Genomic DNA, 12,714 nt, shown 5'->3' with positions numbered 1-12,714 from the left:
AAATATCAATCCTCGATACCTCGTTCGGTATGAGACAACGTTCATAGTAGGGTTTCCTATGTACCTGATCCGTCCACTATCTCCCAAGATATCCAGTAAGACTACCATTCATCCAGTTAGTTAATCAAGCAATTTTTCATTTACATTTAATTTTTTAATTTAACTGTAAACCACGCAAAATAAGCAATACACGCATCAAAAAAATATAATTGGATCATCATACCAATTCTAGTGTATTATCATGCATTCGAAACTGTAAAATCAATTAATTAGTTAAAACATGACAAATAATAATAAATAACTAGTTCCGGCTCCATTAGTAACCTTTAATTATCGATATTTTTAAATCACGCAAAATATCGTATTATTTATAATCAAACTTCAATTCCATAACAGAAAATAAGGTGAGAGATTCTTCTTTGTTACAGTAAATTGAGGCTTAATAATTAATAATTGTGTATTTTTATGAAAAATTAGAGAATTTTAAAAATAATTACATATCACTAGTGGAGCCAGAACCGATTAGTTCATAATCGTTTTGATTTCCTGTTTATTTTTCTATATTGCCTATATTTATTTATTATTATACTGTGTGTAATTTAATTGATGATTTTTAGGATCTTTTTAGTTATTTTGTTATTATTTTCCCTGCATTGCGTGTCGATGTTTCGGTCATTGGTTATTTGGCTGTGTTAAACTATATTGTTGTTTAAGTGAACTGTGAGTATAAAATAAAATATGATTATTGCACAGTTGATTGTTATGCTGATGAAAATCTGTATAGGAAAGACTTACTTGGTACCCGAAAAAAGACGAATAGACCCGGTACATAAGGAACCCTACTGTGAACGTTATCTCAGTCGAACGGGGCTGAGAAGTCCCTCACCAGTAAGGTTTGAGAGATATGGTTCATCTCATACCGGACCGAGTATCAAAAAATGATATTTTTGGCGCTCATACCAGATGAGGTATCCAGGAATAACATTTTTGGCGCTTATACCGAACGAGATATGGAGAGGGTCGGATAATTGACAAGTTTAATTAGATATTGGGTTTACGAGTAGGAGGACATCCCTATGAACCCCAAGGGTACCGGTAAGCGGGTAAAAAAAGTAAAATGATCATTTCTTATTATCTTCTATAAGATAAATAATAGTGTATGAATATGAATTTTTATAAGTTATTATTGGGAAAGACTTATTACACAAATATGGAATAAATGACTTTCTTTATAGTAAATGAATTTACATTAAATTAAGAACTCCATTGGTTATTTTTTTTCCAATCTTCAGTTTTTCATATCTGTAATTAGTGTAATATTCTTATTAGGCTAGTGTAGCTCACCCATTTATTAACTATTTCATATCAAAAAGATCAAGATCTATATCTCGATCAACAAGGAGGTTGTGGATAGTTCACCACCCAAACTTCCTTCAAGAACTAGTGAATGTCGTCCTAGAATTGTTTAGTTATTTACTTTTTGTTTATTTCTTGATTTTCATTTGTTCTTTTAGAATGGACATTCTCGTAATCCTATTTGGTCTTCTAAAGTATTGTGTAAGGAATGTAAATTCTAACTCTATTATTTCACTTCTGCATTTAATTTATGATTTTATTTCTATTTAAGTTCCGGGCCTTTACAAAAGCATTTGGGATTCTTTAAAGCAGAAATATCAAGGGACAGCAGAGGTTCAACGATCACAGTGACAGGCTCTTCAAAAGGAGTTTGAGATGCTGAATATGAAGGAGGGAGAATCTATAAATGAGTATTTTGCTCACACTCTTACTTTGGTTAATAAGTTAAGAGCTAATAAAGGGAATATAGACGATGAATTGTCATTGAAAATATTTTGAGACCCATGACATCCAAATATGATTACATGGTGTGCTCTATTGAAGAAGAATTAAATGATTTGGATGTCCTTACTATTGATGAGTTACAAAGTAGTCTTTTAGTACATGAGCAACGTATGAAGGCTCATCTTATGGAAGAACAAGCATTGAAGGTCACTGTTGGAGAGTCTTAAGGAGAAATAAGATAAGGACAAGGCTGTGGTGAAATGTGAGGTCTTAGAAGAGGAGGAGGCAAATGTAGTTTCAGCAAAGCCACTATTGAATGTTATAACTGTCGCAAATTTGGACATTTTCAATATGAATGTCCAAAGAAGGAGACATAAGCAAGAGTAAACTATGTGGAAGATAGTGAAGAAATGTTATTAATGACATACACAAACAATAAGAAAGTCAACAAAAAAGAACTGTAGTTTCTCGATATTGGATATAGTAATCACATGTGTAGCAAAAAGGAGTTTTTCTCAAATTTTGATGAAAATTTCAAGGAGAAAGTGAAATTAGGAGATAACTCAAGTATGGACATGATGAGTAAAGGTATGTGCGAATGTTGGTAAATGGTCTTGTACAAGTCATTACAGGTGTATTTTATGTTCCAGGATTAAAGAACAACCTAATAAACATTGGTTAATTAGTTGATGAATATTGGTAAATGGTCTTATACAAGTCATTACAGGTGTATTTTATGTTCCAGGATTAAAGAATAACCTAATAAGCATTGGTTAATTAGTTGACAAAGGACTTATAATTCTTATACAATAAGGAACATGCAAAATCTATCACCTAAATAAGGGCTTGATTATGGAGTCAAAATTTCTTTAAACTGAATGTTCAATTATTTGCTCAAATACAATTGAAGGAGGAAGCTTATTTTAATTCTTTCACAGAAGATCCAACTCAACTTTGGCATTGTACATATGGTCAATTAAGCTTTAGTGATTTGAAACTTCTTCAACAAAAGGGAATGGTGAGAGGATTGCCTTGTTTTAAAACTCATGTGAATATATATAAGGATTGTTTAGCAGGAAAACAACATAGAGATCCATTTCCAAGGAAGGCACTTTGGAGCTTCTCAAATTCTTGAATTGGTGCATGCTGATATGTGAGGACCAATCAGTCCTACATCTAATAGCAACAAAAGGTACATGATTAGTTTTATTAATGACTATAATCATAAAGTTTGGGTTCATTTCTTAGCTAAAAAATCATAATCTTAAATTTCTTTCAAGAAATATAAGATTCGTGTTGAAAAGAGATAAATTTAACCATAAAGTATATTTGTACTGATCGTGGGGGTGAGTTCACCGTATTTGAATTCATTAACTTTTGTAGTGAGAATGGTGTCCGAAGACAACTAACAACTGCATATAGCTCTTAACAAAATAGTGTCCCAGAGAGAAAGAATCTAACCATCATGAATATTGTTTGAAGTATACTATCAGGAAAAAAGATTCCTAAAACTTTCTGGCTAGAGCTGTAAACTGGTCAGTTCATATTCTCAATAGAAGTCCAACACTTGTAGTGAAAAATAAAACTCTAAAAAAAGCTTGGAGCGGATCCAAGTCATCTATAGACCATTTCAAGGTGTTTGGATGCATATATCATGCTCATATTCCTAATTGTAAAAGGACAAAGCCATGAAAAATTTATTTGAAGAAAACAACAATTGGAATTGAGACAAAAGTCATGAAAAATTTATTTTGGCTACCTTTGATTGCAGCAACAATGAAAATGAACTAGATACAGTTGTCGGAGATGAGAATGAAGCTGAAAATAATGATTGCATCAACATTGAGGAACCTGAATTTATAAATGAATTAAATGAAGGTAATTCATCTAGTTTTAGTGAAGGATCTTTACTTGAGATTTGTCAACATAGGTTAAGAAGGCAATCAAATTGGATGGATGATTATGTAAGTGGAGAAGGTTTATCTGAGGAATAAGATATGACATATTCAGCTATGTTTGCAATGAATGATCCAATTCTCTTTGAAAAGGCGGTAAAAGAGGTGCATTGGAGAGTAACGATGGATATGGAAATTAAAGCAATAAAAAAAAATGATACTTGAAAATTGACAAATTTACCAACCGGCACAAAAAAAGATTGGTGTAAAATGGGTATATAAAACGAAGCTCAATGAAAATGGTAAAATGGAGAAGTACAAAGCTCGTTTGGTTGTAAAGGGCTACAGTCAAAAGTATGGCGTGGATTGTACATAAGTTTTTGCACCTGTAGCACGTTTAGAGACTGTTCAAATAATGATCTCTCTTGCAGCTCAGAAATGATGGCTAATTTTTCAGTTAGATGTAAAGTTTGCTTTTCTCCATGGCAAACTTAGTGAGGAAGTTTTTGTTGAGCAACATCTTGGTTATGAGAAGAAAGGTGATGAACATAAAGTATACAAATTAAAGAAAGCTTTATATGGACTAAAGTAAACTCCACGAGCTTGGAATAGTTGAATAAAGTCATATTTTACTAAGGAAGGTTTCGAACGATGTTCTTATGAGCATACTCTGTTCATCGAAAGAGGATAAGGAGGTAAATTTTAATTATTTTTCTCTATGTTAATGACTTAATATTTACAGGGAATAATGAGCACATGTTTTTTAAATTTAAGTCATCAATGATGCATGAATTCGACGATGGACCTTGAAAAAATGAGGTATTTTCTTGGCAAAGAAGTGTTGCAGAAAATATTTTTATTTGTCAAAGGAGATACACGCAGAAGGTACTAAAAAGGCTTGATATGGATAAATGCAACTCAGTTCATAATCCAATTGTTCCAGGTTATAAATTGATGCGTGATGAGGATGGAGTAAAGGTGGACAACAATTATTATAAGCAAATAGAATGTAGCTTAATGTATTTGACAGCTACTCGACTAGACATTATGCCTGTTGTAAGTCTCTTGAGTAGATATATGGCTCATCCCACATAGCTTCATTTTCAAGCAGCCAAAAAAGTGTTAAGATATTTAAAAGGCACGTTATAAATTGAGATACTATATAAAAGGGGAGGAGATGAAAGATTAGTTGTTTATACGAACAACGATTACGCTGGAGATTTAAATGATTGGAGTACATCAAGTTATGTGGTTCTATTGAGTTCAGGAGCTATCATAATGGAAGTAAGTTTTTCTCTCCGGTTTCTAGTTTATTTGTGTTAAGTATAAAGCTATTTTAACACAATATACATATATATAGATATATATTTGTTAATGATGGTAACAAAATGGGCTACCTTTAATTTATAATGACAACATATATAGTAATTTTTTATACTAGATGTAAATACGAATACATGAACGAGAATTATAACTCTATAATAATAATGTTATATTTCTTAAAGTGGATGGTTAGATTATGGTAATAACATTAATTGATTATATTGCACCATATATTATTAACACAATTTTTTACTAAAAACATTTTGGTAACCCATTTGAATTTATCATTTAATAACTGTTTTAATTCAAAATACCTTTACTTAATTGTGTTTATTATACTCAAGAATTAAATTTAATATATTATATTTTATTAGCAATTTATTAATATGAATATTTAATGTTACTATTAAAAACAATTGTAAGAAAAAAAAACTTACACTGTTTTTATAAAACAATTCACTAAAATCATGTTTTAAAACAAATACTAATTCAATAATAAATTTGTGAAAATTTTGGTAATTAAATATAACATAATATATAAGTTATAAATTAAATTACTAATTTATTATTTTGAGTAAAAAAACTCAATAAACAACTAGAAATTCAAAGTGAATAATAAGATATAGTACTTATATGTAATTTTAAAAATCATGATAATTTATAATAATAATAAAATGAAATTTAATGGTAAATGTAATAATATTTTAACTATTACTATACAAATATTATTATATTTATATAGGTATATGGGTAATAAAGTACAACAATATTTATATATGTATATGTGTAATATAATAATAATTCTCTTTTGATTTTTTGTTCTAAATGGACTATAGTCCATAGCTAGTGTCCAAAATAATAGTTTTTGTTTCACTCAAAGGTTGCTCCAAGCCAAATTTCTCTTTTTCGATTACTCAAAATTAAATGGCATCCGGAAGAAATAAAGCAGCTTCAACATGTGCTGTTCTTCAAAACCCCACAAAAGCATCTGCACCGCACTCAGATTCCACCCACAAAACATTATACCACACAACCCATTTAACATCAGCGGATTCAACTTTATTTACCCACTAAAATAGTGTATCTACATGTGTATATGTTACCCATATACATATATAAACATTGCTCTAACTTTATTTCTTTTTTCTTGGGTTTACAAGATTCTCTAACATGTCTCCCTCATTCCATGCTCTCTTCTCTCTTTGCACCCTTATAGTAGTAGCTTCTTCTTCATCCCTCTCCTTAAACCCTTCTGCAACTCATCTTCTTCAATTCCTTTACAGTCTTCCAAAGCAGTCTCAGGAGCTTCTTCCATGGAATCTATCAACTCCACCTTGCAACTGGCCAGGTGTTTCATGCTACCCCCAGAAAGACAACACTACTTTTCAACTCAAGGCCTTGAACCTCACCGGTTATGGACTCTCCGGCGTCTTACACAAACCGGTTTCCTATCTCTGCCGCCATGAAAGTTTGCTTTCTCTTGACCTCAGCGGGAACAAGTTCACCGGCGGCATACCGCCCATACTCTCAGATTGTAGCCGACTGAATACTCTTCTTTTGAATGATAATGGCTTGACAGGGAAAATCCCACCTGGGTTGTTTCAATCAAAGCGGTTTTCGAGGATTGATTTGGGTTATAACTCGCTTTCTGGAAAAATCCCGGCTGAGGTAAATCTCTCTGTTAATCTTGAATATCTTGGATTGTACAATAACTTTTTGAGTGGAAAGATTCCGGCTGAGATTTTCTCTTTGCCGAAGTTGAAGTTTTTGTACTTGAACACAAACAACCTAACCGGTGAACTTCCAGATTTTCCATCTCCATGTCCTATTCTTGAACTTTGGATTCATGAGAATAAACTTTCAGGTACTTTGCCTAAGACCCTGAGTTCATGCCAAAATCTTACCATGTTTATAGCTTCTGAAAATGATTTTCAAGGTACCATTCAACCGAAGATCTTCAATGGTGTTGAACAACTCCAAGTCCTTTACCTTAATGGCAATAATCTTGAAGGGGAAATTCCAGAGACTTTATGGTCTCTTAGAAATTTACAGGAGCTTGTTCTTTCTGAAAACAGACTTAATGGGACTTTATCTGAGAGAATTGGTGAATGTAATCAGCTTTCTATTGTTGCTTTATCAGAAAATAATCTTGTGGGTCAGATTCCTAAATCAATAGGAAATCTTACTTATTTATATGAATTGTTACTCTTTAACAACATGCTTACTGGTTCATTGCCTTCAGAACTGGGAAACTGCAGTTCATTAGTACAACTTAGGCTTCAGCATAACTTTATTAGAGGAAAAATTCCTAGAGAGTTTTCGAAACTTCGAAATCTCGAGATTTTGCATCTGTTCAACAATGGAATTGAGGGAAATGTGCCTAAAGAGATTGGTAATATTAGCAATCTTGTGGAGTTGGCTTTGTATGACAACAGTTTGAGTGGAACACTCCCAGATGAAATTACCCATTTGAGGAAACTTACATTTCTGTCATTGGCTCATAATAATCTCACCGGAAAGTTGCCGGAAATGCTCGGGAAAAGTTCCTCTGGTTTAGTCAAATTAGATTTATCAGGGAACAGATTTCATGGAGCTATTCCTTCAAGCTTATGCACTTATAATAATCTTTCAGTTTTAGCTCTTGCAAACAACCGGTTCAATGAGAGTTTTCCGGTTGAAATTGGGAAGTGCTCATCTCTCAAGAGGGTGATTCTCAGTTACAATCTCTTGAATGGAAATATATCAGATACCATGAATAAGAACTCTGGAATCATTTACATGGATGTTAGAGGAAACTTGCTTGAAGGAAAGATACCCAACCTTCTTGGTTACTGGAACAATCTGTCAATGCTGGACCTTTCAGAGAATCGGCTTTGGGGTTCTATTCCTCCTGAGTTTGGAAATTTGAAGAATCTTCAGGTATTGAGATTGTCTTCTAATAAGTTGACAGGAAGCATTCCAGCTAGCTTGAGTGGCTGCAAACAGATAATTGAACTCGATCTTAGCAAAAATTCTCTCTCGGGAAGCCTTCCTGCAGAGATGACAAGTTTAGAAAAACTGCAAAGTCTTCTTCTTGAAGAGAACGAACTCAATGGATCTATACCTGATTCGTTTTCGGCCCTTGGAAATCTCATCAAGTTGCAGCTGGGAAGCAACATGCTTCAGGGTCCAATTCCTTGCAGCATAAGTAACCTGCATCATTTCAGTTCACTTCTTAATTTGAGCCACAATAGGCTTTCTGGAGAAATCCCAGGATGTCTTGGAAAACTAGACAAGTTACAGATTCTTGATCTATCAAGCAACAGACTTTCCGGGGAAATCCCAGTGGAACTCAACAACATGATCTCACTCTCATTTGTCAACATCTCATTCAATCACCTGGTAGGAAATCTCCCATCTAAATGGACACAAATGGTGGCTTCCAATCAAGAGTGTTTTATAGGAAATCCAGGACTTTGCTTGTCAGGTTATTGTGAGGAAGCTCGAAAAGGCCATAACAGAAGCCAGTTGTTGGCTGGTGTGACCATTGGCGTTGTCTTCTTTTTGGTGCTGTGTGCTGTAGTCTACGCATTTATAGTCCGAAAGCTTAGAGAGAAATTCCTTCAAGATAAATCTCCTCTGAAAGAATATAGATGTAAAGTTGAGGATTTGCCAGAGGATTTAAGACTTGAAGACATAATGCGAGCGACTGAAGGATGGAGTGACAAGTATGTGATTGGAAGAGGCAAGCATGGAACAGTTTACAAGACACAATCTCTAAACTCGAGAAAGAATTGGGCGGTTAAGAAGGTAAACTTGTCGGAGACAAATTTCAGAATTGAGATGAGAACCCTGAGGTTCGTTAGGCACAGAAATGTGGTGAGAATGGCAGGTTACTGCATCAGAGATAGCTATGGTTTCATTGTGACAGAGTACATGCCCGGAGGAACCCTTTTCGATGTGCTTCATAGGAAAGAAAACCGGTTAATTCTGGACTGGAACACTCGATACAGAATTGCTTTAGGCATAGCTCAAGGCCTTTCCTATCTTCATTATGATTGTTCGCCACAAATCATTCATAGGGATATCAAGTCAAACAATGTTCTTCTGGATTCTGAACTCGAACCTAAGATTGCCGATTTTGGGACAGCAAAATTGGTTCATGATTCTGATGCAAGCTCAACAAAGTCTTCAATAATCGGCACCCTTGGCTACATGGCACCAGGTTTGTTATTAATATTGTTTATATGTTATCACACTTCTTTGTGAATAGTTCACTGGACTATATTTCGAAATCAAGCACAGACCTGTCCTACTCTGTGCTGAAATCAATTAAAAAGAAGGGCAGGATTAAAAACTCAAATTACTAGACTTTGATTCTGATATCAAATAGCAACAATCTCGAGTCTTAAAAACAAACCCAGATCTGCTAATTCGTGTTCTGTTCTTGTTTTTTTTTTATCAGAGACAGCATATTCAACCCAGTTGACAGCGAAAAGTGATGTTTATAGCTACGGTGTGATTCTGCTGGAGATTTTAATCAGAAAATTGCCTGTAGATCCAAGCTTTGAAGAAGGAATGGACATTGTATTATGGACAAGACAGAAGTTGATGGAAAATGAAGAGAGTATTTCTTTTCTTGATGAAGAGATTAGCCTGTGGGACAGTGATGAACAGTACAAAGCACTTAGACTGTTGGAATTGGCACTAAGTTGCACTGAACCAGTAGCTAGTTCAAGACCTTCCATGAGAGATATTGTAGGAGTTCTTCAGAAGTTGAATGCTAAACTCCCTAGAGATTCTAATAAGTTTCAACTGAAAAAATAGCATGAAATGCAGAAGTTTTAACTAGCATTTTATTGTCATTTGAAAATACTCTCCTGTAAAAAGATGAGTGTAACTTTATACTTTGAATACAATTAAAATAAAAATTAACTATTGTCAAATATAATATCTTCAAAATATATACGTGTTAAAGTCAATCCAACGTCAAGTATTTCTTATTCTCAACAAAAGCCTGGATCCTTCAGATTATATTGTAGGATGAAAAACTTCATCATTAGCAGACTGCAAACACAGGTTAAAAAAAAATACACATGATTTGAACTTCAATTCTAAAATCTCAAATGAAATGGGAATTTCCACAGATAACTAAAGAGAAAACACAAGTCCTTCGGGTAAACAGAGTCAGCCAATTGCGTATATCATATAGTGATACAGCTGAGTGAAATTGTAATTATTGTTGCAAGAAGAGAGAGAAACCCAAAAGCTACTGAGAGAGCATTTGGATTTCAAGAGGAAAAACATTCTTGAACCCATAAAGTTAACTGAAAATCACATGCTTTCAAGTTACTGCTCTGTTGCTTCCACCTGTTGAGGAACTTCAGGTTCTTTCAAACTTTCCAGAGTGGAGATTCGTCTATCTAGGGACTCGTAAACATTTTCTACCTGGAGAACACGTCAGAAGAAACAAAACTAAGTCACCGTCCATGTTTTCCTCCCATAAATACACAGGCACACATGTCAAGCAAATATATAATAGGTCATGGAAAAGCATAATTGAATTCTTCTCAATCTATTATGGTTTTCTCCTTTCCAGATGAAAAATAACCAATTAGATCCTCAGAAAATCATGCTTAATGAATACCACAAGAAACAAGAAGAGTGTCTCGATGTATATGTAGACAAAGCAAGGGCTAGGGCTAAACATTGGCATCAATACCAATCTTTATTCATCTGAATCTAAATCAAGCAAAATATTTTCGCTTAGTTCTTATTCTTTCCTCCTAACGGCTTCAACCTTGCAACTATTCATCCTTAAGGTAATAAAAACAACTCCTCAGTTTGGAAGCCTATTTGGAAAAGCAGGTCCTCCCTCCATGTGGCTTTTTTTGTTTGGGAAGCTGCCCGGGGCAATATTCCTACCATGGATAATATGAGAAAGGTGGTTACATCGCTACTGACTTCTTTCTTATTTTCCTGGGGATAATGGAAACCCATGCTTTCTTCTTTTAAGGTGTAAGGGAAGAAACCTTTAGTATTCAAAGATATGCTTATTGGGTATCCAATGAGTGGTTAGTAGATCAATCTCCGCTCAGTTGAAAGCCTAGGAGAGCATTCGGCTGGTGGGTGTAAGAAGATTATCATCAGCCTCATTCCCCACTCCATTTCTCGGACAATTTAGAAAGAAAGAACTACTTGAGTATTTGATGGTTCTGTTCTGCTGCTGACTTTTCTACTCTTAGAGACCTATAGTTCCGGGCCTTGTATTTTTTGTTTAAAGTTCATCAGCTCCTAAAAGAAGATTTATGGAACCACACTGATGTTTTCACTGACTCTATCTTGTACTTTGCTTTTTCTCTACATGGGAGCACCCTTTGGTGCCTCTGTTTATAATATTTCTTTTTTCTTCTCAAAAAAAGTACAGATCTCGGCAGGCACATTTGATTGTTAGTCATATACTATTCCTATAGCAAAACTTGTAGCTCAATATTAAACTTCATTTGCAAATCGGAATTCTAAAGCAAATCTGAATGCAAAAGCCACGAGGCTGCAACAAATCCACAACCAAGATAAATGACTCAAACAAGTGTCCATTCATCTGAAATACCAGTATTACAAGATACTTTCCTAATCAGCCACATACAGAAGCCTACAGCTTTATAAGTTGGAAACCAGCAAAAGATCAAATCAGCCACAGCCTCTGTTTCCATCCAAACACCAAACCTTGCATGTAGCTAACTTTGTGTTAACATAGATAGATTATCATAGTTCAAGAATTATGGAGAAATTCATTCATTTAACCCAAAAATTGGCATGTATACTCCGGAATAACAAAACAACAGTCCTATAATAAAAGATAAATCTTTGAGTTTATCACTCAAAAAGAACAAGAGAAGGAACAAATCTTTATAAGAATAGTGAACATAAACAACGTTTTTTTCTTTTAAGAAATGACCCAAAACTGATTTAGTTGTCGTTGAAGGCAATTAAAATAGCAAAGGCTAAAAATTCATAAAACACATACTGACTAAAGTATTTACCATCAGCAAACTTTCTATTCTTCTGCCAGTAATATAGCAAGGGATGCACACTTAAGTATACCGTTGCATTTTCATCTATAAATCAGACGAATCAATTGCTACCATGGAACGTGCAGAGCCTAGCTGGTCAAGAACCCTAGTACCCGTCAATGACAATCTGGCAATTGATTTCCTAATCTCAATGATAAATGTTGCTGATTTCTCAAAACCTCCATCTAGAAACCAAGGTGCCCATTTGTGAAATCAACAATTGAAGAGCTAAAATTAATTGGGAGCTTTTTATATAAAAAAAAAAAAAAAAAAAGACCAGGAGTCCTTCATATCTCCCATTTGGGATCAATCGAACAACCATGGAATTTCGTAAAATCTATTAAAACGAGAACCCAAGTGTTCCCATTCGCTAAAAATAAAGCACAGGTGGTTGGAACTCCAATGAACAGAACTGTATTATAAAAAAAATGATATTTGACTGGATACCTTATGAGAGATGGCTTGGTGGGCAATTTTGTAATCCCTGTACAGGACGTACAGACCCAATAACGACGCAGTTGCTGCTCCGGTGAAGAAAGACGCCAACCTTACCCTCAACACGTATCCCATTTTCGTTTCTTCCTTCTTCTTCTTCTTCCTTCTCCTGATTCTCTCTCTTTTCACTCTTCTTAATTCTGATACTC

The 12,714-nt window shown here is 34.3% G+C and overlaps 2 protein-coding genes across 2 annotated transcripts; one reads left to right on the top strand and one right to left on the bottom strand.

Annotated features, from left to right (window-relative positions):
- The first annotated feature begins 6,019 nt into the window (after positions 1-6,019).
- On the top strand, positions 6,020-9,979 carry LOC110813802 (uncharacterized). Its single transcript, XM_022041099.2, has 2 exons — positions 6,020-9,222; positions 9,463-9,979. The coding sequence occupies exons 1-2, from the start codon at positions 6,189-6,191 to the stop codon at positions 9,822-9,824; spliced, it is 3,396 nt and encodes a 1,131-aa protein (XP_021896791.1). The 5' UTR covers positions 6,020-6,188; the 3' UTR covers positions 9,825-9,979.
- A 140-nt stretch (positions 9,980-10,119) lies between these two features.
- LOC110813707 (ABC transporter A family protein) lies at positions 10,120-12,713 on the bottom strand. The gene is made up of 2 exons (XM_022040988.2): positions 12,518-12,713; positions 10,120-10,445 (listed from the first exon to the last, which is right to left on the bottom strand). The coding sequence occupies exons 1-2, from the start codon at positions 12,638-12,640 to the stop codon at positions 10,347-10,349; spliced, it is 222 nt and encodes a 73-aa protein (XP_021896680.1). The 5' UTR covers positions 12,641-12,713; the 3' UTR covers positions 10,120-10,346.
- Position 12,714: the final 1 nt, after the last annotated feature.

The sequence above is a fragment of the Carica papaya genome, chromosome 9 (assembly GCF_054855325.1).
Source record: "Carica papaya isolate Zhongbai chromosome 9, ASM5485532v1, whole genome shotgun sequence".
Lineage (NCBI taxonomy): Eukaryota > Viridiplantae > Streptophyta > Magnoliopsida > Brassicales > Caricaceae > Carica > Carica papaya.
The sequence above is the reverse complement of the archived record's forward strand: the minus strand, read 5'-3'. Positions and strand labels throughout refer to the sequence as shown.

Coding starts and splice junctions, on each gene's coding strand:
- LOC110813802 (XM_022041099.2), top strand. CDS start 6,189: ATGTCTCCCTCATTCCATGCTCTCTTCTCTCTTTGCACCCTTATAGTA. Junction 9,223..9,462: donor CCTTGGCTACATGGCACCAG/GTTTGTTATTAA, acceptor TTTTTTTATCAG/AGACAGCATATTCAACCCAG.
- LOC110813707 (XM_022040988.2), bottom strand. CDS start 12,640: ATGGGATACGTGTTGAGGGTAAGGTTGGCGTCTTTCTTCACCGGAGCA. Junction 10,446..12,517: donor ACCAAGCCATCTCTCATAAG/GTATCCAGTCAA, acceptor CGTGTTCTCCAG/GTAGAAAATGTTTACGAGTC.